Below are 27,248 nucleotides of genomic sequence, written 5' to 3'. Positions count from 1 at the left end.
GCTACAGCTCCGGATCAGATTCTTCTCATTGGATATTTTTTCCAACATTTTGTTCGGATTACAAGAGGGAAAGTCTAAGGTGTATTCTAAGTGTTCCATATATGTGTGCCCCTTTCAGGTGTCCATCCCTCGATAGATGAGATTGATGTTTAATTTTTTATGATGAGATATCCATTCTGTCATTTTATAGTCGCTCGGGACCATGGTTCTGGTCCGAGCGCGTTACACCAAATTAATGGCTTACGGTTTAGTAAATATCATATTGTCTAGGATATTTTAAATGATATAAATATCTAGGAGAGATAAGACTAGACCAACCAGATGTTGCCACGATGGCAGTTAATTAATGCTGGGACCAAATGATGTGGCATCTTTGTTTCAACTACTAATTCTATTTTTTCATATCTTATGTTGACAATGGTTGTAATACATTTTGGGATATACAACACATCACAAATAATAAAAATACTTTTTATATTTTATCACTTCGTGCTGTCTCATCATCTTGAGTCAGAGATATTTTATACATTTTAACTATATTATATAACTCGAGATATAAATCATAATATATCAATAGCATTCATCTTATATATCTTATAACTATTTGTATGTATGTATGTATATATATAGCAATACTTTGTATAAATTTTAAATTATTTATTATAAAAATAACAACCTAGATGTTTGAAGAGATTAAAATTATCTTTAAGATTTAGGAGGAGAAAGTGATTAATCCCAAGTTTATTAGGATTTAATTTGAACTGATCCTTAGACTGTATAAAGTAATATCAAATTGTGATTGAGCTTATAGTTTAATTATAAGAGATAATCGAGATTAAAAGACCATCCTTTGAACCAATTTAGATTCAAATTGAGTATTGAAATTAAAAGAGACCTAATAATTAAATAGTTCAAGACTTAGGCAATTAGCCTAAAGTTAAAAGTGGACTATTAATGATGGACACACACGTGACGTGTAATTTTCGGGTGTGTCAACTATATTCTATGTTCAAGTTTAATCCATCACTTTAATCAATATTATATTATGATTTGGTAAGGACCCTAGGGCTAGTACTGTAATTGAGAGGGTATTAATTTTATAAACCGTTAAGCTGAATTAATTGGTTAATAGGTGGGAATAAATTGATTGTATAACAACTTGTTGTTAAGCTACTCGTTAGGCTATTAAATAGTTAGAAAAGTTGTTGCTGTATATAATAACTTACATACATATATGTAATATTTTATAAAATGGAAAATGTCTTTTTATAAAAATATATAATTGAATACATATAATATGTAAATAATAATTTTAAATTTCTATATATGATATAAGACGAGCAAGGATTAATAATCCATCCTCTGCAAGGACTTTTTCTTTCTATTTCTACTACCCTTAGCTAATCTCTCTCTAGCGTTGGGCTAATAGTATGAAAAAATCAAACATTTTTATGATTTTATCCAAATATTTTAATTTTGATAATAGATAGTCGATTAGTTGTAATTTTAGTTATAATCCAAATTCAATTTGAGAGGTGTGTGTGACCGCTGACGTGGCACGTCACTTGACATTTTAAAACATTTTGAATGGGTCCTATGTTGACACACGTAGAAAATAATAAAATCAGTGGTGGTATGTCACGTGTGTTAACATGAGATCCACTCAAAATATTTTAAAATATTAAGTGACATACCATGTCAGCGAGTGTACATAATTCTCAAATCAGATTCAAGTCGTGCCTAAAATTACAATCAATCGACCAAATTAAACGTCTATTGTCAGAATTAAAACTTTTGGATAAAATCACAAAAATGTGAAAATGTTTAATTTTTTTATGTTAATAGCCCTTATGTGTTTGAGAATTAAAATATTTGAATAAAATCACAAAAATGTGAAAATATTTAGTTCTTTCATGCTAATAGCACTTACGTGTTTGAGAAGAATGTAGGGGTTATTGCTTCTGAGGTATATAGGAGACTAAGAGATTGCCATCAATGAAGAAGATAGTTCTTTAACTAAGTTGTTGCATTTTTCTTTCTTGCCTGTATATGCTTTCCTTCCTATTGGATTGTTGATATTTTTTTTTCTTTTAGAAACAAGCGGTGTTTGGGTCTCTTTTATTTTTTTAAATAGATAGGCAGGGTCTTGGTCTTGGGCCGAACTTCACAAGCCCATTTTAAGATGGGTCTAGGTCGGGTCCCATATTAATGGGTATGGACCGGGTTTGTATATGATGGATTGGGGCAGGTCTGAAAGATCTCTTTACTTAATCTTTCAAATTAGCAAAAAACAGATAATTTATTATTTATTATCAACAAAACGAAGGTCCGCTTCCTACACACACCCACCAAATTTTTTCCCAACTAATAAATATTAAACAGTAAGATATTATTACGTCATCTTTAAATGATTAATTTTAATTATTCTTTTTATGCAGAGATTATTATTATTACATATTCCTGGTGCCCGGTGGATGGAAATTCTTTTATCTGACTAGCCGTTGCGAGCGAATGCCATTAGGTCCAACGTTGACTAAAAAATGCCGTCTTTTGACCAACCAGAGGCTCCTCATCTAACGTCTTGGAAAGATCCAAGCCAATAGCCAACCGCCGCTTAACCCACGAAACAGGAAGAAGAAAGAATAGCAAGAAACGTGTCACCCCGAGGGAGAATCGAAGTACCTAGAAGAGTATCACCACTGCCTTCCAACATAGGCAGTGTTCTCGCTCGTTCTTCAGCCAAAACCCCCAAAAACAAAAAACCAAAACCAAAACCAGGTTTGGCGCTCTTTCCCTTCTCCAATTCTTCAATTTTTAGTTGTGATTTTCTCTGTTTCAACGGTGTTTTCTCTTGACCTAAAGGTTGATCGTTTTGTCTAATAGAATTCTGGGATGTTCCAATTTGAGTGAAACTGGGTTTTGCGAGTTCAGTGAATCGTCTCAAGTCAAGTGGGCAAACCTAAACCCTTGTTTATACTCCTCCTATTTCACTTATTCGTCGGTCTGATTTGTTTCCTTTAAGATTTTTTCTGATGATTCCTCATGGAAAATGCATATTACGTGGCGCCCAGTTATTATTTAGTCCTAAAATATATGCTGCTTTCACTTTCGTTGACGTGTAAATTCGTTAAAAGATGGTGAAATGATATGGCCTCGATTTTGGGCCTTTGTACAGAGGTCGGATTTTAGGTCACTCATCACTGGTTGTTCATAATCAAACCATCTACTTGATGAAATTTTGACATTTGTTGGATTCTTTCTTTGGCTTGTGTGTCTGGCTCTTTGATAGAGCTTGGGATGCTTTCTTGACTCATTGATGCGATGATCAGTTGTGATAAACCTTTGCAGTGGATTGAGTGGCTTTGACGTATTGATAGATCTGACCAGGGGTTAAGATTCAATTCTGAAATTTCTTAAACCACCAAGTTCGGGATGGATTGGTGGTTTGTCTACACCTATGACAATTGATTACTAAAGCATCAATGAAAAAAGTGCAAGAGACAAACCTATTGCCTAGTGATTTTGAGGTCCCAATTCTTGACCAGAGGGGAGAAATTTTTCTTCTTTTGGTCTGCACGGCATTGTCTCTGGCTTCTGTTTTTTTGGTTTTGCACACTGCTACACATGCTCCCCAACTACCATACAGTCTAAGTTAGTGAATGAAACTGCGGATTTTATGTACTATATTTGTTTCTTCTTTCTCTTTTGTTATTTATGGGGTGGGGTTGAATGTTGAAAGATCAATTTTATAAAACCAGCCGTTAAACTAGGTTCTTTCTTGAATTATGCCATATTAAGTGAAGAATGAAATAATTTTCACTTAGAAGCAATCTGTCACATCCCCCCCCCCCCCCCCCCCCCCCCCCGGTCTGCACCCCCCCGCTTTTGAGTCCGATAAGTTTGAAAATAATGGGTAATGCTATTTGCACCTTCTTATGCTTCTGATTGCATAATTTTATTTGGCCATAAAAAACATTTCCTTCTCCTTGTTGCAGTGGGTTGCTGGTGATGAAGATTTTCTGAGTTTTTTTTTTTCACAAGGTTTTGATATAGGGAAATGATTGTTTCTGCCCTTTTGACATCTCTTGGAATAAATTTTGGCTTGTGTATTTTGTTCTTCACGTTGTACTCTGTATTGAGGAAACAGCCAAGTAATTATGAGGTTTATATGCCACGGTTGTTGGCTGACGGATTGTCTCAACAAAGACGTTTTAACTTACAAATGCTATTACCGACTCCTGGGTGGGTAAGAAGGGCATGGCAGCCTTCTGAAGAGGAAATGCTTGCATCTGCAGGCTTGGATGCTGTGGTTTTCATGCGCATTATCATCCTCAGGTAATCTGGGTTGCTACTAGGACAATTTTTTCTTTGTGTTTTCATGAAAAACAAAGCTATAAATTTTAAATTGAACTTTTCTATGAGCTGTAACAGAACAGGTTGAAACATTATAGAGTGTTGGTGTGATGCCTGTTTGGTTGATGTAAAGATCCATCACCCATTAGGAGAGTAATCAAAATCAAAGTATGCATGTCAGGATATTATTTAGTTTATGATCATTATGTATTTATATATTTTTTGTATTTCTTCTTCATTCAAGATCTCTTGTTGGATCGAAGTATCTTTAGCATTGTTTGTCCATTGCCTTTGAAGATAAATGAGAATACATTTTTGAAGTAACCTCCACAGAAAAGTAAGATTGATCTGGAAACTGAGGTTCTGCTGAGCAATTACTAACAGTTCTGTACCTCTTGATTGAAAAGTGTTTTAGTATCATATGCTGTAGTTTATCTGAAGGAAAGAAGCCCCTTTAAGATTAACAATTCATTCTATGGTTATGCAGGGATCTTTAACCATCTACAAGCATGTGACCAAGTGAACTATCATCTGTCTCCACTATTAAATCACCTCAACTATATTGTCACCCAACTATTTGAGATTGATTAACCCTTTTGTCCATTCTGCTGTATTTAGGAAACAACTGATATTCATTCACATTAAGTGTCTTTTCTTTGTTATCTTAATTCAAGTTAATCGTGGCATTTCCATTCCTCAGATGACTTTGAATGCAAATGGTGTCAATTTTTCTACTTAGGGCACGTATTAGTTTTTGTTGTATGCTCAATTTCCATTGAGTGATTTTTTTCGTGTTTTATCTTTAATTGATGTCAACTCTACCACTTAACATGCTGTGTATTTCTGATATTATCTCTGTGAATTTTAGCACACATCCACTTTATCCACATTGTCATGACCCTGAGGATATGATTGTAATTGGGGCGGGGGAGAAATCCATGGTGTATAAGTTGCAGAGTTAATTGTAGAAGTTTAGAGATTAGGCGGGAATAACTAACTCTTGTATAAATAGTTAGCAAGACTGTTAGTGTAGTTAGTTGGTTCTATTTTCTGTTATTTCCTTCCATTGTAAGCCTATAAAGAGGCTGGCACAGTTAGAGAAAGGCATGATTTGAATAACAATTGAATTTCATTTCCCTCTCTCAATTCTCCTAGTTTTCCCTCGGTTTTCTCTCTTCTCCCACTATTCTTTCTGTTATGTTCTCTCTTGCCCTCCCTTTCTGCTATTTCTTCCTCTAATTCTTACCAATTTACTTCCTAAACCCTATCCAAACCCTAAGGTCGTATCATTTGGTATCAGAGCCAACGATTCTCGGCTGTGATTCGGAAGTCGTGGTATTTGACCAAGGCGATTCCGTAACAAATTCAGATGATAGATTGCGGAATTGATTGAGGTAGTAGGTTTGGGGATCTAAAGCAGTGATTTCTGACGCTTCGTGGTGGATTAATTTCCAACAGTCTTGGATGCAATTTTGGTGACTCAAAAATTCATTAGAGCAAAGCACTTCGAGCTCGAAATTGGAGACAAAGCGGTTAGGTGAGTCTTGACAGTGATTCTGAGAGAATCTGGAGGCAGTTCAAGGTGGCGCAGTTGGAAGTGGATCATGAGTAATCGCCGAACATCAGCGAGTGCAACTCAATAAGGCAATCTTGACGGAGACTGAAATGGAGTCAAGACTATTGAAGTCTGATTCATGACACAAGCAAGCAACTCTCGGTTGTTGAAGTGTGATTGAGGTGCAGCAGGAAGGTGAGTGCTGGAAGCTGATAGCCAAGCATTGTCAAGTTATCCTTGAAAGCTGACTGAAGGTGGTCTTCAAGAAGTTGCAGCAGAGAAGATCAATAGTAGGAGGTGCTACTAGAGCTGAGCTTGTTTCAGGAGGTTGTTTATCCATCGCGATTGACGACTTTGATCAGCAAGTTAGTTGCAGATTAGAGGCACGAAATTCAGGTGAATTCCGACAAACCAGTGGTTTGATGAGTGGGTAAGAAGTGGACGTAGGCTTGGGGATCCATAGCAACTACCATAAGAATCCAAGCGATCTTGAATCCGCAAGGAATCAAACATAGAACAGGAGGATCGTGATTGGCATGCAAGCCATCGACAATTGCTTCCAGTGACGAACTTAGATCTGGTAGGAAGAGGAGTTGCGCAGCTGAAGTAGCTTCAGAAGCGAGACATCGGACTGTTATTGGGGGTCGACTCCACTAGAGTTATTGAATTCGTGTGAATTCTAATGATCATTGGACGGTGATTGGGTGGAGAAGAAGGCATTGGTGGGGCGATCATGGAACTTGCTTGATTGTGGGTAGATAGCAATCAGTTGTAAGCAAGTCCGATAGTCAGCAATTCAATTGCAGATTAGAGGTATTGAATTCGGAAGACTAAGAAGCATAACCAAGAGCGAGGCGAGAAGGAAGGTGCTGCCGCTGCGTGTGACTTCGGCTGTTGTTCCAAAGCAATTGGATCTTGGTCACTGCATGTGACCAAGCTGTGAAGGAAGGCGCGGTCAGAAACGGTCCATAAGGGAATTCCGAGCAGTTGGATCAGGGTGATTCTCCTAAGCGACTACTGTGAGGTGATTTCAGATGGAATTTCGATGACTTAGGAAAATGAGAGTTGACGATTTGCAAGAAGTTGCAACAAGAGCCAATCTGAAATTTGGAAGGCGACAGTCCTTAGCTACTCCATCGTAACTAAGACGGAGGTTTAAGGTGAGTTGGAAGCTGATATTGATTTGGAGGCCATTCAACAGCAATTAAAAAGATGATTCAGATCTAGGCTACTGCTAGGGCAATGTCTGAAGCGGATTAAGGTTGCTGAATTGGAAGCAGCAATTGCATTGGCTTGGGTTGTTGAATTTTAGTACCAGAATAAATTCAGCAGTAGCTAAAAAGATGATTCAGATCTAGGCTATTGCTAGGGCAATGTCTGAAGCGGATTAAGGTTGTTGAATTGGATGTAGCAATTGCATTGGCTTGGCTTGTTGAATTTTAGTACCGGAATAAATTTCCGAAGAGATCCTTAGAAGCTGAGCAAGAGGTTGTTACAGTAGTGAATTTTCAAGGAATTGAATGGAGGAGATGGCTGATGGACTATGTGCTGCAACAAGGGAAGGGGAGGTCAGGTGGATTGATTTTGCTAAAGATCTGTGTGACCAATTTGGGGAGAAGAACATGATTGATGTGATTGAGGAGTTCAACAAGCTTAAACAGGAAGGATCAGTGACTGAACATCAAGAGAGGTTTGAAGAATTGGGTACATTGATGTGGAGCTTTCAGCTAGCCTTGTCAGAACATTACTTTGTATCAATATTCATTAATGGTCTTGATGATGCATTAAGGCTTAGTGTGAAAATGTTCTGCCCTACTACGGTGGAACAAGCGGCGAAGAAAGCGAGGCTGCAAGAATTGGCACTAGAAGCCATTTGTAGAAAGCATTACTGCCGCCAGAAAGTTATCGTAAGAGCAGCTCGCAAGTTTGTAAAGGACCATATGTAGCTAAAGGAGCTTTAATGGAACAATCTGTATTGGAACTACTTAACAACGGTTCTAAGGAAGCTGATACTGAAGTTGTTGAAGGGAAACATGCAATCTATGAAGACTTTGACCAAATGCAAAAACTGGAGACTGAAGGCAAGAATGGTTTTGAGGAAGCAGATTCTAAGAGAATGGCTTCCTTGCCTTTAGTTTTGGAAAAGACGGAGGCGTCACAGGTTAAGATAATTCTAGCCAAAGAAAACTCCCCTGTTGTTGTGAATAATTTTGATATCGGGCACTATGACAGTATTGCTGTCATGTTACTTGGTCTAGACAAGATTCGGAAGGTGAAAGAAGAGAAGGGTGCTGCCATTTGGTTCGGGAAGGGTGTTGCCATATGGTTCGGGAGTTTTGATATTGTGGAAGAGGAGGTTGCTGCCATCTAGTTCAGGAGATTTGACATTGGAGAAGGGAGCCTTGACATGGTGATTTTTGGAGTCTACACTACATTTGTGCAGGAAAAACAAAAGCAACAAAATGTAAGGGAAAACGGGACAAAGCTTAGAAGTAGAAGGAGCGTCAGGAAAAAAAGGAGAAGAATAAATCAGATTGTTAAGGCCAGAATTGGATGAAGAACAAGTCAACAGTTGTCAATTCTTGGGGACAAGAATTGTTTGAAGGGATGGGGATTGTCATGACCCTTGGGATATGATTGTAATTGGGGGGGAAATCTATGGTGTATAAGTTGCACAATTAATTGTAGAAGTTTAGAGATTAGGCGAGAATAACTAACTCTTGTATAAATAGTTAGCAAGGCTGTTGGAGTAGTTAGTTGGTTATATTTTCTGTTATTTCCTTCAATTGTAAGCCTATAAAGAGGCTGACATAGTTAGAGAAAGGCATGATTTGAATAACAATTGAATTCTATTTCCCTCTCTCAATTCTCCTAGCTTTCCCTCGGTTTTCTCTCTTCTCCCACCATTCTTTTTGTTCTGTTCTCTCTTTCCCTCCCTTTCTGCTCTTTCTTCCTCTAATTCTTACCAATTTACTTCCTAAACCCTAGCCAAACCCTAGGGTCGTATCACATTACAATTATGGCTATTGAGCTAGCATGTTGTTTCCTGATTGTCCAAAACACTTAACACTGCTTTTCATGGCTAGTCTTATAGCTAACTTTTAGGTTTTTCTTTTTAATCTCATTGGTATATGTTGAACAAAAACAATGCCTGAAACATTCATCCTCTTAGTTAAATTTATCAAAGCTTTGTAACTGTGAGTCATACCAACAGAAATTTCCTATCCTTTATGTTTCGTTGAACCTTGGTCTATAAATGTTCTTTCGTTGCCATTTCGTTTGCATAGAATTTTCTAAAGGGGGTTTTGAAGGAACATCCATCCAACTTCAATCCTGAACACTGCAAGGCAGATGGAGGTGTGCACTAAGGTTCTATAATTACCTGTGCTTTTATAGTTAAACCTAACTAATCCATAGGAGAGATGCAGTTTACTGGGGTCTTTTATAAGCACCCAATTTGTGACAGGTTGGCCACACCTCTTTTGTTGCCTTATTCTTTTTGTTTTAGTCCGAATAATGTCAACTAAGTTGTGGAAGTCCTAAAAAGAAATTGTTATTTTAGCCTTTCGGCTATGTAGCATCACAACCCTTGGAAATTTTCAATGCTTTCACCCTGTCTTCCGTGCATTTTTTATTTCCTTTCAGCATTGCCAAAACTCTGAGGCAGTCCAGAAAGCTTAAGGGATATGCAATTTAGTAGCACTGCATGCATAAACTTATGAGGATGGCAATTTCATACTTTTTATCATTTTCCTAGTTTGTTGTAGTTGATGTTTTTTATTCAGCTTTGTCTTTTCTTTTCTTTCATTTGTATAATGTTCATTGTTGTTGTTAGCACTATTGCTACTTTTCCACTATTCATACTTCCACTATTGTTGTTGTTATTACCACTTCGATCAATATTTAGATTTGGTACTTATGTCTTGCCTTTATCTGACTTTGTGCCCTTTTTGTCTAAATAATGCAGTTTGAGAATATTTTGTGTTGCTGGGATTATTGGGATCTTTGTTCTTCTTCCAGTGAATTGCACAGGGAATCAGCTTGCTAGTATAGACTTTGCTAATCTGACAAGTGATTCTCTGGATGTGTTTAGCATATCAAATGTGAACAATGGCTCAAATAAGTGAGTAGAGGACATTAATATTTGATTTTGATGAAATCTATCGTCTTATATTATTTCTTAACGCCTCTTTGAATCTTTATGAGTAAAGAGACATAGACACATCTGCCTGTTATCATACCTGCAGTTAACCCTGATTATGCCTTGAATTAGATTATATTTTGCCTCCTTAACATAGTGATTTGTCCTTGGTGGCCCAAACATGTTATTCTGGTGATGGTCCAATGGCAATGGTGTGATATGCTTTATGAGCACAATTTGATGCTACCTCTTTGTCAACAATCGTGGAACATCTGTCTGTAGTTTCTTAAATTGAATCCTGTGTATTTTCAAATTTATATTCTCCTGTGTTCATTAAGATTCTTCTTGTAAACCCTAGTCCCTCCTGTACCTCTGAATTGTACTTCCTTCCACATAACACATTTCATGCTAGCCTCTGTATATGGGCTATTTAGTTGTGTATAGGAATATGCGGTGCTAAGTTCACAACTGATTTGAGTCCTTGGTAATATATTTGGAAATGGCACCTCATTTGGAAATGGCACCTCATCTTCTTCACGCAAGTAACTAACTCTCAAATATTGTGGGTTTGTGACTGGTGGAAAATGGTCACAAAGGAAGTTCAGAAAAGACAATAGAAGCCTGCTATGCTGGAGTACATTCTTTATTCATTCTCCTGGTGGAGCAATTTGGATGAGCTTTGTCTTTCTTCATACGCAAGTAACTAACTCTAAAATATTGTGGGTTTGTGACTGGTGGAAGATGGTCACAAAGGAAGTTCAGAAAAGACAATAGAAGCCTGCTATGCTGGAGTACATTCTTTATTCATTCTCCTGGTGGAGCAATTTGGATGAGCTTTGTCTTTCTTCATACGTTGGAAATCGTTAAGAATATGTGTCAATCTCCAATATCCATGCCCTTTTCCCTTTGCCTCTTCATTCATTTATTTATTTTCAATTGAAATAGCTAAAATACAACAATATCATATCAAGCCTTTATTCCACTATGTGGGATCAACTACATGAATTCTAAATCACTAATCATTTCTATCTATAACCTTATTTTTTGCCCCTTATCTTCTTTTGCTAGACACTTGTTCATTCCATCCACTTTCTTCGTTGGAGCTCTATTGGTTTTCTTCTCTCATGATCAAACTATCTTAATCATGTCTAATGCATCTTATATTCAATAGAACCACTTCAAGCTTATTACCAAAAACAACAATTTTAATTTTATCTTTTCTTGTATAGATGCTGATCCATCTTAAAGAAATATATAATATATATATATAATGCGCCAAACCCATTGGAATTTTTTTGTTATATATAGACTCTTGAAGTTTTAAATATAAAAATAGTTTGTGAATCTATTTGAAGATGTGTGTTTCACCAAGGCTATGGTGGAACTGCTTGTGGCTGATAATAATCGTTGTTGGGAATTGTCTCTATTTCATATGCGGTCAAGTTCTATCTTGTGTAGTATTCTTGTGCAACAAGAATTTTCTATTCCTTGTCCAACTGTGTGAAAAGGATTTGGCTTTGCTACTTTCAGTATACTCAGGACTTTTTGGAATGCCAAGGAGATGTGGTCCTCTCCTGTTGGAGATCTTGTGGCAGTTGGAGTGAATTATAAGGTTAAATTGTATCTTGCCCAATCAAGAGTTGCCATCAAAATGTCAATCGTTATTAGTTCCTCGCATCTTTGGAGTATTGTACTTGTGTCTTCTTCCCCCTTCCCCATCTCTTCTTTTTGTTCTGTTTTCTTTAATTCACATCCTGGGGTGGGTGGGTGTTGGAGACTTACCTTTGGTCCTCTGTTCTAAAAATTTCATATTTTTCCAGCACTTTAGATCTTGATGTGTTGAAATAATAGGAGTCATTGTTGACTACGTTTAGGAGTGATTATATGTTCAAAGCTGGTAATGGTAACATTTGTCATTTTGTCTTAGCTATACGAGAAATACACTTGTTATGCGTGACAAAATATCAAAGTAATGAGGAAAAGAATAAAAAAATATTAAAGAGGAAGAAGTGCCATGTGGTGGCCTGAGGATGCGCCACGTGGCAAGCCGGCCATGGGTGACTTGGGGGTTACTGGGGGGGCCGCCACCCTGAGGGCCACTCGACGGGCGCGGCTCGCCGCACCTACCCACGTGGCAGCTTGGTGGGGGGGGGCCAGCGCAAAGCCTCGCCCCTGAGTAGAGTCACTCGGGGGTAAGGCACCTCTGAGTGGGGTTCACTCGGGGAGTCGCGCCTTAGCGCGCACAGGCAGGTGTGCACTCGTAGCCCTGTGCACGTGGCCTTGCACACCCTACATGTGCGCGTGCACACTTGGCCTCCTGCGCCAGTGTCATTGCCTGCGCACACCCCCGAATGAGGGTCACCGAAAGTACCACAATCGTCTTCAAGTGCCTACACGTATGCACTCCTGCACCTCTGAGAGAATAGGTCAAAACTACCCCCACGAGACTCGGTCAAAGCCCCTTCGAGATTCTTGCTGAGGAGATCAGGCCACTTGACACATGGCTGCCCCTGCCATCACTATAAATAGGAGGTCTCTTCCTCTCATTCGGTACGCAATCTCTCACACTCACATCTCCTTTTTGCATTCGATTACTTTATACTTTCGAGAGGCTAATTTAGGTATCGGAGGGTTTACGCGGGGATCCTCACCCGCGCCCCTAACCGATCTTCTTTTTGGATAGGTCATCCATTGCTCTCAACCTAGCCAAGGGACTCATCCATCGCTGTTACTACCCTTGGGAGACTCATCCATCGCTGTTGCTACCCTCGGGAGACTCATCCATCATTGTTGCTCCTCCCTGAGAGAGTCATCCATCTCTCTCGATAATCACCAATTGCTTGGATAATCCACACGCCACCCATCGTCCGAAGGAGTCATCCATCCCCATAGTGAGTCATCCATCGTTTGGATAAGCCACATGTGGGTCCATCGGCGGTTTCCTATACATAAATTTATTGTTGTAATCGTGCAACAACAATTGACGCCGTCTGTGGGAAACCAACAAAAAGCCAAAAAACCCTCATTCACCATGGCATAACCTTGAAGCGGCCGACAGACTCTCTCCCGTGGTGCACAATCTCCTCAACGAGAGACCCTCCCTTGTGTGGAAAATCAACATCAAACCTGCCGTGAGGGCCAGCCACCCCTCACCCATCAGTCCGCTCGTGAGGGCTAGCTCCCCATCACCCATCAGTTCCCACGTGAGGGTCATCCACCCCTCACTCAACAGCCGCTCTTCCTAGGGCATTCACATCTGTTGGACATTTAGTTCCAAGCTCCACCACTTATCAATTCGCATGCCCTTCCGGGGCCTTATTTTTCCAGTCACATTGGCTTAAGTGTACCAGCCCCACCCATGGTTCCTTTGGCTGTGTATGAAGCGCTGTGATAGAAGCACGTTAAAGGGATGCAAGCCCTTCGTGAAATGGATAGGATATTATAAGGTTTGGTTCCTCGAGCCTTGATGCCGGCTACCTTGAGGAAGTTTATACCAGAAATAGTTCTGTTTAATGGGGCACGTCAAGAGGTTCTAGGAAATAGCTCTTATCAAGAGGCTATTCCTGACTCTCATACTTAATCTGCCCCTCCTCAAAACAACTGACCAAGGTCTCCTACCTAAGAGGCTTCTACCTAAACCTCCCCTTGCCAAGAAAATCAAGGAGGGGCCGAACGTCAAAAGGCAGGTAGGGGAAGCCCTCATAGAGGGAGATACTCTGAGACAATGGCATCACCCCCATGGAGGGAGGACGGAACTCTTCTAAACCAGTGTCAAGGCGGAATGATGAGTCCAATGACAACCCTATGACCTTTAGTGCCTAGGAGACGGTAGATATGAAGAAAATGATTGAGCAGGTGTTGCAGCAAAATAAGTTATTACCAGTTTCAGAAGAGCAATCACGAGGCAGGCTGCCATTTGTGGTAGAAGTAATGGAAAAACTCTTGCTTAGGAAATTTAAGATGCCCCAAATAACCCCTTACTCTGGCAAGGATGATTCTTACGATCACATGTAGAACTACGAGTCTTTGATGATGCTCCATGGATGGGACGATGAGATAATGTGTAGGGCCTTTTCGTTAACCCTAGTTGAACATGCTCGGGCTTGGTTTAATAGTTTACCCGAAGTATCCATTTCTTCATTTGGGCAGCTAAAGGCGGAATTTATCAAAACATTCATTATTAACAGCTACAGGAAAAAAGATGCGACATACCTCCGTAACATTTGATAGGGGAGCAAAGAGACCCTACGCTATTATGTGGACAGATTCCGAAACGCTACGCTTGAGAGTCACAACCTATCGATTGAGATGGCAGTGTCCGCTATGTTCTAAGGGGCGCGACTGACTTCTTTCCCAGAATCTCTATCTCTAGACCCGCTAAAATCCTTGGCAGATTTATTCGTCAGGGCCAATAAATATATTAGAATTATTTGTATAATTAGATATATTGCATATTGTTGTATGCGTAATTAGGCTAAGCCCATAGGTTAATTCCGTAGATTATTAGGCCTGTTGTGCCTATTATAAATAACACACTAAGAGACTAATCTCTTAGGTTTTTCTCTCATAATTGTTTTCTCACATGGTATCAGAGCCACCGGTGAGAAAAATTCTAGCCACTGCTGTGTATCTTTTTCCAGCGGCTTTCAAACCCTAGTTTTCTCTCTTTACCGTCACTGTTCACGCCGGAACATCACTATCCGACCGTTGTTTGTTGGAACCGACCCCACCCTAGGGTTCGCCGCCTTCAGGACGAGTTGTTGTTGGAAAATCGCAGCTGTCGGAGCTCCCAAACGCCCCCACATGCCGCTGCCACGCGCAGCTGTTTGCCCCCACGCGCCGGCGCTTGAAGGCGCTTCCACTGGCTGTTTTCTCCTGGCTTCTCCAGATCAACTCGCCTTCATTCCCTAATCTTTTTTCGGGTGTCAAATGCTCGCTATGTCTGACCTCAGTGACGCAGTTTCTGTTGGTGCTACTTCGGCAATCGCACCTGTTGCCCCTGCTGCCTCTCAGTCCTTTACTGTCTCCAATCTTAGAACAACCAATATCACCACTGTCAAGTTGATAGGGTCTGCCAATTATCTTTGATGGGAAGCCTCTGTTAAATTGTTGTTCAAAGGGCAAGGCTAAGCCGATCATCTTACCATAAAGGCTGAAAGTGTGCTGGAAGCCAATCGGGCTAGATGGGAACAAGTTGATGCCAGTTATGCAGTCTCCTATGACAGTCTATTGATCCATCCATCATGCAGCTGTTTCGGCCATTTGAAACTTGTGTTAACGTGTGGAAGGGAGCTGAAGAATGTTATACGAATAACATCCAACGTTTGTACACTGTGGTCTCTAATATCAAGAATCTGAAGCAAGAGTCGTCCATGGAATCTTATTTGGGACAGGTTCGGGCTCTCATGCAAGAATTTGATACTCTTCTTCCCATTACTACGACCAAGACTGAACAGGTTGCTCAAAGAGAGAAGTTTTTTATGGTTATTGCTCTTTCCAGTCTAAAACCAAAATTTGACGCCATCAGGCATCAAATCTTGACCAGCTCCACTAATCCTACCATGAATGACTCTTTTAAAAGGTTGCTGAACATGAACGGTGCACATGGTATGTCCTCTTCTTCTCATGTTGTTCCTCCAGCCGAATTTTCAGTCCTTGTGTCTCAGGCTTCTCACTCAGGAGGAAATAGAGGCCGTAATAATAATCGGCCACGTCCACAGTGCACCTTTGGTATGAAACTGGGTCCATCTTGAGGACAGGTGTTGGAAGAAACATGGTCGGCCTGCTGCTCCGCCTTCATCATCTACCAGTGCAGCTCATGCATTCCTGAGTGATCCTAGTTCTGCCCAATCTGCACCGGATTCACAATTGATACCTATGTTTGCAGCTGAGTATGATGTCTTTTTGAAGTTTCAGGCCACCCAGCAATCTCATCTTGGTAATCTCGTTGCTTGCGTTGTTAAAAGCCCATCTCTTGGTCCTTGGATTATAGATTCTGGCGCCACTGATTATATGTGTGGCAATGAACTTCTTTTCTCTTCACTTACTTATTCTGATACCTTGCCTACAGTTGCCCTGGCTGATAGCACCAAAACTGCAGTTAAAGGGATAGGCCGAACCACACCCACTTTGTCTTTATATTTAAATTCGATTTTATATGTCCCTAGCAGTCTTTTCAATTTGATTTCAGTTATCCAACTTACTAAAACACTTAACTGCTTAGTCATTTTCACTCCTACCTCTGTTTGTGTACAGGACCAGGGTACGGGGCAGACGATTGGCGTCAGGTGTGAGTCACAGGGTCACTATCATCTTGCTGTGCTGATGGCTTGCACCAGTGTTGCTTCCGCAGATCTTCTCCACTCTCGTCTTGGTCATCCCAACCTCTCCAAATTGAAGAAATTAGTTCCTAGTTTGTCATCGTTGTCTATTTTTGATTGTGAGTCATGTCAGCATGGTAAACACGCACGTAATTCTTTTTCTAGTCGTGTCAATAATAGGGCTGAGGCTCCATTTTCTCTTGTGCACTCTGATGTATGGGGGGCCAGTCGTGTCACTTCTACTCTTGGTTTCTCATATTTTGTTACTTTCATTGATGACTTTTCTCGCTGCACTTGGTTGTTTCTCATGAAGAGTCGATCTGAGTTGTTTTCTATCTTTCAGACATTCACTGCTGAAATAAAAATACAGTTTGGAGTTTCTATACGTACTTTACGTAGTGATAATGCCCCTGAACACTTTTCTTCTCAATTTACTACTTTCATGACTACTCGTGGCATTCTGCATCAATCTTCTTTTCCTTTTATACACTTCAACAAAATGATGTTGCCGAGCGTAAAAATCGCCATCTCATCGAAACTGCATGAACACTACTTTTACATGCCAATCTTCCCACCAAATTATGGGGAGATGCTGTTCTTATTGCGTGTTATCTGATCAATCGCATGTTATCTTCAGTGTTAAAGGACAACATTCCTCACTCTCTTTTGTTCCCCTCCCAACCCCTTTATTCTGTTCCTCTTCGTGTATTTGGATGTATCTGTTTTGGGCATTTCTTTTCACCAGGACAGGATATACTTGCTGTCAAATCCCTGAAGTGTATTTTTCTCGGTTACTCCCGATTGCAGAAAGGTTATAAGTGTTACTCTCTTGAGTTGAACCGCTATCTTATTTCTGCTGATGTCACATTCTTTGAACAACAGTACTTCTTCTTGGTTGCTCAGCCTGATTCACAACGTCTTGACGAAGTATTGCCTATTCCTTCTCTTCCGTTGCCCTTATCAGATCCGTCTATCTCCTTCTCGGTGGAGCCTCCGCTTCCATCTTCTGGTCTACACTCCCCGGATCCTCCACTTCTCACTTATCACCGTTGTCCTCATCCTACTCCTGGCACTGGCATTCCTCTTGACTGCGACTCTCCTGACTCACTCTCTCCGTCAGTGGTCACTCCTGCCATGGATCCTGAGCTCGACAGCCTTCCTATTGCACTCCGCAAAGGTACACGGTGTACTCACAATCCACATCCTCTTTATAACTTTTTGTGTTATGATCGTTTGTCACTTGTTTATAGTGCTTCTGTTTCGAGCCTTTCTTCTGTTTCTATTCCTAAAACACAGGTGTAGCCATGCCCCATCCTGGTTGGCGATAGGCTATGTTAGATGAGATGGGTGCTTTACATTCTACTGGCACTTGGGATTTGGTGCCTTTGCCACCAGGAAAGACTCCTGTTGGTTGTCGGTGGGTGTTCACCCCTAAAGTGGGCCCTGACGGACAGGTGGAACGTCTTAAAGCCCGCTTGGTTGCCAAAGGCTTTACACAGATCTATGGGCTGGATTACACTGATACCTTCTCTCCAGTTGCTAAAATGGCGCCTCTGTTCGCCTATTTCTCTCTATGGCTACCATGCGTCATTGGCCGCTCTATCAATTGAACATTGAGAATGCCTTTCTTCACGGTGATTTGCAAGAGGAGGTTTATATGGAGCAACCACCTAGTTTTGTTGCTCAGGGGGAGTCCAATACAGTCTGCAAACTCAAGAAGTCTCTCTATGGCCTGAAACAATCTCCACGAGCGTGGTTCGATAGGTTCAGCACTGTGGTTCAAGCCTTTGATCTCACTTCAAGTGAAGCTGATCATTCAGTTTTCTATCGATATTCTTCTTCTTTATGTATCTATCTCGTTGTTTATGTAGATGACATTGTTATCACAGGGAGCGATCGGGTTGGTATACAAAATCTGAAGGAACATCTCTATCAGCACTTTCAGACGAAAGACCTAGGCAAACTCCGGTATTTCTTGGATATTGAAGTTGCTCAATCAAGAGATGGGATCTCAATCTCTCAGAGGAAGTATGCACTTGACATTTTAAAAGAAATCGGTATGGTGAATTGTAAACCGATTGACACCCCAATGGACCCAAATGTCAAACTCTTGCCGGGACAGGGGGAGTCTTACTCAGATCCTAGAAGGTATAGAAGATTGGTAGGCAAATTGAACTATTTCACTGTCACTCGTCTTGACATTGCTTTTGTTGTGAGTGTGGTAAGTCAGTTTCTCAGTTGTCCACGTGATTCTCTCTAGGATGTTGTTATCCGGATTCTGAGATATATCAAACAAACATCGGGTAAAAGGCTACTCTATGAGGATAAGGGGGCATACAGATATTTGTTGTTGTTATGCAGATGCAGATTGGGTCGGCTCTCCTTTTGATCGTCGGTCGACCTCTGGATATTGTGTTCTTGTGGGAGGAAATATGATTTCTTGGAAAAGTAAGAGAGAAAATGTAGTAGCTAGATCTAGTGTAGAGGCAGAGTATCAGGCTATGACTAATGCAACTTATGAGCTCATCCGACTTAAGCAACTCCCGGAGGAACTCAAGTTTTGTGAAGTGTCCCATGTGAAGCTTGTTTGTGATAATCAGGCTGCCTTGCACATTGATTCCAATCTAGTGTTCCATGAGCGGACTTAAGCATATTGAAATCGACTGTCACTTTATTAGAAAAAAGCTGGTTGAAGGTGTTATTGTTACAGAGTTTGTTAATTTTAGTGATAAACTTGCCGTTGTCTTCACCAAGTCTCTAAACGGTTATCGGGTAGAATATATTTGTAACAAGCTTGGTGCGTATGATATCTGTGCTCCAGCTTGAGGGGGAGTATTAGAATTAAGCCCGTAGGTTATTAGGCCCATTGTGCCTATTATAAATAACACACTAAGAGACTAATCTCTTAGGTTTTTCTCTAATAATTATTTTCTCACAAAATATATACACCATACAAAAGTAATGAGGATTGTGGTAATGGATGAAGACAGGGAGTGAAAAAGAAAGGAGTGAGATATTGAAGAAGATCTTAATCGGCGACAAGAGAGAGCCGAAGATTGGATGATGTCAGGCCTCAGTTCAATCACTATACCCGGCTCACCCAACCTCGATCTGCCATATTGCAACCATAGATGATCAAGCCTAATCAAACTTCCAAAAAAGGTGGATCGACCTATAGGGAAGAATCAGGATGAGTACTGTCGATGCCATAAGACTCGTGGCCATTTCACTGATCAATGTTGGGAATTGAAAAATCAAATTGAGTTGTTTATCTGGGAATGACACTTACAAAGATGTGTACGAGAAGAAGAGGGAAATAACAAGGAGCCACAAAGAAGGGAAGAGAGACCTGAAGCACACGAAAGACATAATTCAAAACAACAAGAGAGAGGAAGCGACCATAGACAGAATCCCCCTCTGGATAATGAACCAACACATCAGGTTATACATGTCATTTCGGGCGGTGAAACTTTGGCTGGAAACAACTCCTTTTCCTAAAAGGCCTATGCCTGTTTGACCTACCAGATCAATTCAGTAATGGAGGTTAGAGAAAATGAAGAGGCCATTATGTTCACACCTGTCGATAGAGGAGATGTAATCATTCCTCATGATGACCCAATGGTAATCTCAATTGTCATTGCAAAGCACCCCATTGGGAGAATTTTGGTAGACAGTGGCAGCTCAGTTAACCTCATTTATTGGAATTGTTTTAAGCAAATGCACATTTCCCAAGATCAACTAAAAAATGTCTCTTCCTCTTTATATAGTTTCATCAGGGAGACTATCCCGGTGGCTGGTTTAATTCAATTGCCAGTCACATTAGGCTCTGATCCTCATAGGACAACACGCCGGGCTTGCTTTATGGTGGTTAAAGGCTCATCGATTGCATAGAATGTAATTTTTGGTCATCCCCTGCTCAACGACATGAGGGCCGTAGTCTCTTTTTGCTATTTGTTGATGAAATTTCCTACACCTCAAGGAGTGGGACAAGTTCGAGGGGATCAACGGAAAGCCCGCACGTGCTATGTTGCATCTACAAAAGGAAAAAAAAAGTGAAGAGACTTTATTGATTGCCAAGCAAACTATGCAAGACTAAGTTGTATTATTTCCTTCATTTGAATTATTTGCATTGTAATAATGTAAGTCCAAAATGGTATTGTGGACGTAGGCACATTTAGTTGAACCACATCAAAATGCTTGTACTCGCTCCTGCAAATAAATTGTGTCCATTATTATCTACTAGATTCCATGTCTCAGGATGAAAGGAGAGATCAATCAAGGGTTCTTTTTGAACGAAAGGCTTGTTACCCCACAAGCAACCTACACTGCTTCGCTTGGTGACCTAAGGCTCGTTGCCTCGCGCATAGCCCGACAATGAGGTAAAAGTTAAAAGCCTGTTGCCCTTCTCATAGCCCGGCAACAAGGTGAAAGCTAAAAGCCTGTTGCCTTGCTCATAGCTTGACCAAGAGGGAGATAACAACCCCATTGTCTTGCACGTAGTCCGACAATAGGGGAGAAATAAGACATTGTCCTGCACATGGCCCTGACAATGGATATTTTTTCTAATCGCGGACGTAGACATTATCTTGAACTGCAAAAAACAAAATATTGATACCACTTAATTGCGGACGTAGGCGTCACACCGAACTGCGAGAATAAAGCATATTGCAAATGTAGACATTATGTCCATAATACTAGCAAGCATGTACACGCGAAACTAGGGAGCCGTGACATTATAACGAAAAAGGCCCATTGCCCTGCTCACAGCCTGACAATAAGGAAGCACATCCCGTTGTCCCGTAATTAGCCATACATCGAGGAAGCATAATATCAGTGGCCTCGCAAGCGACTTATGCCACTTCGTTTGGCGTCCCAATGGCGTAATAGTCGTTGTCCTGCAAGAAGAGATGTCATATTCATTATTTTGCAAGTAATTTGACAAACCAGGAAATGGAACGCCAATTATCATGAACACCCTTGGATTCGGAGAAAATTCCCCAATATACCAATTCATCTCTCGGCAAAATGTATATACATATATAAGCTAATAACGGCACGGTCACTTTTGAGGTGATTTGAAGATCTTTCTCAGCCCCCGTCACCTCGAGAGCTGTGAGTGTATGAAGAAATCGTGTCTATACTTCTAGAAGATAAAGAACTGAATGCATGGACCATTGCTGCAAGGGTAGGAGCTTCAGCACGTCATCTTCTCGAAGCCATTGGCGCTTATGAGAAATCAAAATATGAAAATACCAGAGCTACAAATAACGTTGAGGACTTGTTGAAATAATGGCCAAATGAGAAGCTCAAACCTCCTTTTATAGAGGCACCCAAGGAGCAGAATGCCAAAGACGATAGAATACTCTTCCTCCCGGGATAGTGCTACGAGAGACGTGAAGGAGGAGATTGCTACAAAATAAAAAAGAAAAATAGTCTCTTCAAAATAGGGCAGTGCTGCAGGCAGAATACTCTTCCTCCTGGGACACTCGACAGAAAGAGTAGGGAGTAATTGTTATGCGTGACAAAATATCAGAGTACTAAGTAAAAGAATCAAAACATATTAAGGAGGAAGAAGTGGCAGCCCGAGGATGCGCTATGTGGCAAGCTGGCCATGGGCTACCTGGGGGTCACTCGGGGGGCCACCACCCTCGAGTGGGGGTCACTCAGGGGTGGCAGAAGGGTGCACCCCTGAGGGCCACTCAGCGGGAGTGGACAAGGCGCGACCCCCCACGCTTGGCCGTGCGTCGCGTGACAGCCTGGCGGGGGCTCCCCAGCACAAGGCCTTACCCTCGAGTAGAGTCACTCAGGGGTAAGGGAACCCCCGAGTGGGGGTCACTCGGGGAGCCTGCCTTAGCGCGCGCTGTCGCCCATGGTGTGCTCACGCACACTACCTTGCACGCCTCACACATGCACATGCACACTTGGTCGACTGCGCTTGCCTTCGCTTGCGTCTGTGCCATTGCCCGCGCACACCCCCAAATGAGGGTCACCCAAAGTACCATGATCGTCTCCAAGTGCCTACACGTCTGCACTCTTGCACCTCCAAGAGAATCGATCAAAACTACCTCCACAAGACTCGGTCAAAGCCCCTCCGAGATTCTTGTCGAGGAGATCGGGCCACTCGACACATGGCTGCCCCTCCCATCGTTATAAATAGGGTGTCTCTTCCCCTCATTCAGTTCGCAATCTCTCACACTCACATCTCTTTTTTGCATTCGATTACTTTATACTTTCTAGAGGCTAACTTAGGCATCGGAGGGTCTGTGCGGGGATCCTCTCCCGTGCCCCTAATCGATCTTCTTTTTGGATAGGTCATCCATTGCTCTCAACCTAGCCAAAGGACTCATCCATTGCTGTTGCTACCCCTGGAAGTAGGTTAGGCTAGAACTAGTAGGGTATTAAAGCTAGGTTAGGCTAGAACTAGTAGGGTCGTTCTTTGGAAAGAATGTTGTAAGAAGAAGATAGATCCTCAGGTGTATTGGGCAGTGCAGAAACCATTGAAGGAGTTAAAACTACTATGCTGGCAGATAAACCCTCCATTTTGATAAGCCCTGTGAAGTTGGATGGAAACAACTACCTGGCATGGTCTTGTTCATGCAAGTTGTTCGTCAAGGCCCAAGGGTTGGAGGATTATATCATCAGAGTAAAAGGGAAGAAACCTACTTCTAGAGATTTAAGTGCTTAGCAATGGGAGATTGAGAACTCCCTTGTGATGTCTTGGCTAATAAATTCTATTAAATACGATAAGTAAGGGGTATTAGTGTAATTAACTTAAAATACTTGTATATATATATTCTCTTGTATTATACATTTTTGGTAGAATAGATACATTATTTTACTCTCATGGTATCAGAGCTACTAGAAAAACCCTAACCCAACCCTAAATCCAGTTGCAGCCGCCGCTGGTCACCTCATTCGTCGCCGTCGTTGTCGCTATCCAACGCTGATTCTCAGATCTCGTGCATCGCAGCCTAGATCTCATGCATTGTGGTTGGTTTCTCAAATCTTGTGTGGTTGTTTCCTGTCGTCGTCGTCTCTGCGTCGCTGATTTGCCATCGTCACCTGTCATTGCTGCTTCGCCAATTCGCCATCGTCACAACTGCTTCTTTTCCATCGCGGCCATTTTCGATCTCACCTCTGTCGTTGCTGTGTTGCCGATCTTCTGTCACCGTCGGTCTTCCATCACACGTCTGTCGGCTACCGTTCTAGCTTCCTTGTCACGGTCAATCTCTACAAGCTTCTGCCATTGTAGAAGCATCAAGCCTCTCACCTTGATCTTGCCTAGATCTGGCCCAGATTTGACTAGCCCATAAAGAGGCGTATATGGAGCAACCTCTTGGCTTTGTTGCTCAGGGGGAGTCTGGGTTGGTATGTTGCCTTCAAAATCCTTATACGACTTAAAACAGTCTCCTCATGTTTGATTTGGTTGATTCAGTTTAGTTGTTCCTGAGTTTGGGTTAACTCGTAGTGGAGCTAATCATTCTATTTTTTATCGCTCTTAGTCTTGCCGCTATATTCTTCTAGCGATATATGTTGATGATATAGTACTTACAAGGGATGATGATGTTGGTATCACTAAATTAAGGCACATCTTCACCAACAATTTCAGACTAAGGATTTGGGTCACTTGAAATATTTTTTGGGCATTGAGGTAGTTTCGTCAAAATAAGACATCTATATTTCTCAAAGAAAGTATGACTTGAATATGTCAGGGGAGATAAGGTTGCTTAGATGTAAGCGAACAGATACTCCTACGGATCCGAATATCAAATTGTTACCGGGACAGGGGGAGCCTTTTTCTAACCTTGGGTGCTATCGTCGACTAGTTGGAAAACTTAATTACCTCATAATCACATGTCCTAATATTTCATTTGCTGTGAGTATGGTAAGTCAGTTCTTGCATTCACCTTGTGACAGTCACTGGGATGCACTGATTCGTATTTTTCGGTACATTAAGGTTGTCCCCAGTCGGGGTGTATTATATAAGAATCATGGATACAGTCAGATTGTGGGATATACGGATGCTAATTGGGTAGGATCACCTAGTGACAGACGATCCACATTTGGATACTGTGTATTTGTTGGTAGAAACCTAGTCTCTTTAAAAAGTAAGAAACAAACTATTGTCGTCAGGTCCAGTGCCGAATCTAAATATAGGGCAATGGCTGTAACAACATGTGAGCTAATGTGGCTGAAATAATTAATTGAGGAGTTAGGAGTTACTTAGGTTAAGTCCATGCAATTGATTTGTGACAATTAGGCTACAATGCATATTGCTTTTAATGCCGTGTTTCATGAAAGAACCAAATACATTGAAATTGATTGTTACTTTGTTATAGAAAATGTGCTTTTTGGGGATATAGTTACAACATATGTGGGTTCCAATGATCAGTTGGCTGATTTACTCACTAAGTTACTTAGAGGTTCTCGCGTGAATTACATTTGTACTAAATTGGGCATACACAATATATATGCTTCAGCTTGAGGGAGAGTGTTAAATAAGATAAGTAAAGGGTATTAGTGTAATTAACTTAAAATACTTGTGTATATATATATAGTATTGTACCTTTTTGGTAGAATACATATTATTTTATTCACAAATTCAATGCAGCCAAGTACTGCAAAAGGATACTTACTCCTCGATACTGCATGGAAGATCTGAAGTGGGCTTCTCAAACTTACTCACAAGTAGGGAATGATGCTTAGATCTATGAGATTAGGAAGAAAGTCATGAGACAGAACAAGGGGAATTGACTGTGGCTCAATACTATGCATCGTCGAGCAATTTGTGGCAAGAATTGGACTTCTGGAGGAGGATTGGACAAGGTTAAGGATGGACTGTATATCCTTGAGGCAGCGAGTAGTTCTAATGGACCAAGGCAATAGTTGACCACCTCATCACAACATATCTCCTCTCATGCTACTGCTTCTAAGAACCTACCCAAGATCTTACTATAACATTGTTGGTTTGGCTATCCTCTATTTTGACTATTACAAACTATGTTTCCTGCCTTATTCTATAATGTATCTCTTGACACTCTTCATTGTGAAGTCTGTGATCTTGCTAAACATGACATAACTTCTTTTCCTTTGGTTAATAAAAGGTTTGCTTTACCTTTTTCCTTAATCCGTAGTGATATGTGGTGTCCTTCAAGCGTTCGCTATTGTATGGGGCCTAGATGGATTGTTTCCTTCATTGATGATTTCACTAGAGTCACTTGAGTTTACCTCATGAAAGACAAATCTGAAGCTTCTACTGTTCTTCCCAATTTTTGTCAAATGATCAAAACCCAATTCCGAGTGTCTATCAAAAGGTTTCAATTGGATAATGTCAAGGATTACTTCAAGCAATGTCTAAATCATTTTTTTCTAAAAGAAGGCATTATTCACGAGTCCTCTTGTGTAGACGCCCCCTAACAAAACAGTGTGGTTGAAAGGAAAAATCGTCATTTTCTAAATGTCACCCAAACCCTTTTATTTCAGTCCTGCGTACCTAAACATTTATGGGGAGAAGCTGTGCTAATTGCAGCTCATTTGATTAATTCTTACCCTCTCGATCCCTTGACAACAAAAACCCTATTTGGCCCTTAATGAAACACTATTCATCTGTCTCCATTTCCTCAACTTTGTCCCCAAAAGTTTTTAGGTGCATGACGGCCCCGTTTGTTGCAGCTTAATTAAAGAAATTATAGCTTATAGCTTCTAAAACTTAAAATAAGTTGTGAACCTGTTTGCTGCAGCTTCTTAGAAGTTGTAGTTAAGTAGTTGTGGTGTTTGATACCATAAGCTGTAAAATAACTTATTTTTGTATAATTGTCCATAATACCCTTAGTAGTTATAGAATGATAATTTAAAAATTAATTAGTGTATATGTATAAGTTTCAAGTGTTATAAAAAAATTAATTAAAGTATAGAGAGAGAGGAAGAGATTTGAAAATGGAGATGGCAGTGGAGAAGAAAAATCCATGATTGCGTAGACAAGAGGGTAATTCTTTGCTAAAAATAAGGGCAAAATTGTCATAAAAATGTAATTATTTAAGCAGAAGTTGTAAAAGCTGGGGCACCCCAGGTTTGAAAAAGCCAGCTTCTACCCTTCTAAAAGCTAGTAGAAGTTATAAGTTAGAATTCTATAAGGTAAAACAAACACTACATCCCAACTTTTTTGAAGCTAGAAGCTAGAAGTTGTAGCTTTTAAACTGCAACAAACAGGGCCGGCATATTGTGAGAAAACAATTATGAGAGAAAAACCTAAGAGATTAGTCTCTTAATGTGTTATTTATAATAGGCACAACGGGCCTAATAAGCTACGGGCTTAGACTATGGACTTAGTCTAATTACACATAGTTATAACAAATAAATAAATAAATAAAAACACTAATAACAATATACAATATATCTAATTATACTAATAATTCTAATACCCCCCCTCAAGTTAGAGCATAAATATCATATGCACCAAGTTTGTTACAAATATCTTCTATCCGATGATCGTTTAGAGACTTGGTGAAGACATCGGCAAGTTTATCACTGGAATTAACAAACTTTGTAACAATAACACTTTCAACCAGCTTTTCTCTAATAAAGTGACAGTCGATTTCAATATGCTTAGTCCGCTCATGAAACACTAGATTGGAAGCAATGTGCAAGGTAGTCTGATTATCACAAACGAGCTTCATAAGGGACACTTCGCAAAACTTGAGGTCCTCTAGGAGTTGCTTAAGCCAGATGAGCTCACAAGTCGCATTAGCCGTAGCCAGATACTCTGCCTCTGCATTGGATCTAGCTACTACATTCTGTTTCTTACTTTTTCCTAGAAATTAGATTTTCTCCCACAAGAACACAATATTCAGAGGTCAACCGACTATCAGAAGGAGAGCCG

The 27,248-nt window shown here is 40.7% G+C and overlaps 1 protein-coding gene across 9 annotated transcripts in view; it reads left to right on the top strand.

The window, feature by feature from the left end:
- The first annotated feature begins 2,567 nt into the window (after positions 1–2,567).
- Positions 2,568–27,248, top strand: part of LOC127797436 (CSC1-like protein At1g69450) — a 144,146-nt gene continuing 119,465 nt past the window's right edge. The window contains exons 1-4 of one of the 9 annotated variants that reach the window (XM_052330337.1): positions 2,575–2,778; positions 2,884–2,949; positions 4,148–4,335; positions 9,876–10,031. In XM_052330337.1, coding sequence (XP_052186297.1) covers positions 4,169–4,335; positions 9,876–10,031 — 323 coding nt within the window. In that variant the 5' untranslated portion in view covers positions 2,575–2,778; positions 2,884–2,949; positions 4,148–4,168. Of the gene's footprint in view, positions 2,779–2,862; positions 4,336–9,875; positions 10,032–27,248 lie in introns of all 9 variants that reach the window. The other 8 variants (XM_052330334.1, XM_052330342.1, XM_052330340.1 and 5 more) reach the window with 8 other exon arrangements.

Source organism: Diospyros lotus, chromosome 3, assembly GCF_014633365.1.
Source record: "Diospyros lotus cultivar Yz01 chromosome 3, ASM1463336v1, whole genome shotgun sequence".
NCBI classification, from domain to species: Eukaryota; Viridiplantae; Streptophyta; class Magnoliopsida; order Ericales; family Ebenaceae; genus Diospyros; species Diospyros lotus.
Note: the sequence above shows the minus strand (reverse complement) of the source record. Positions and strands in the feature narration are given on the sequence as shown.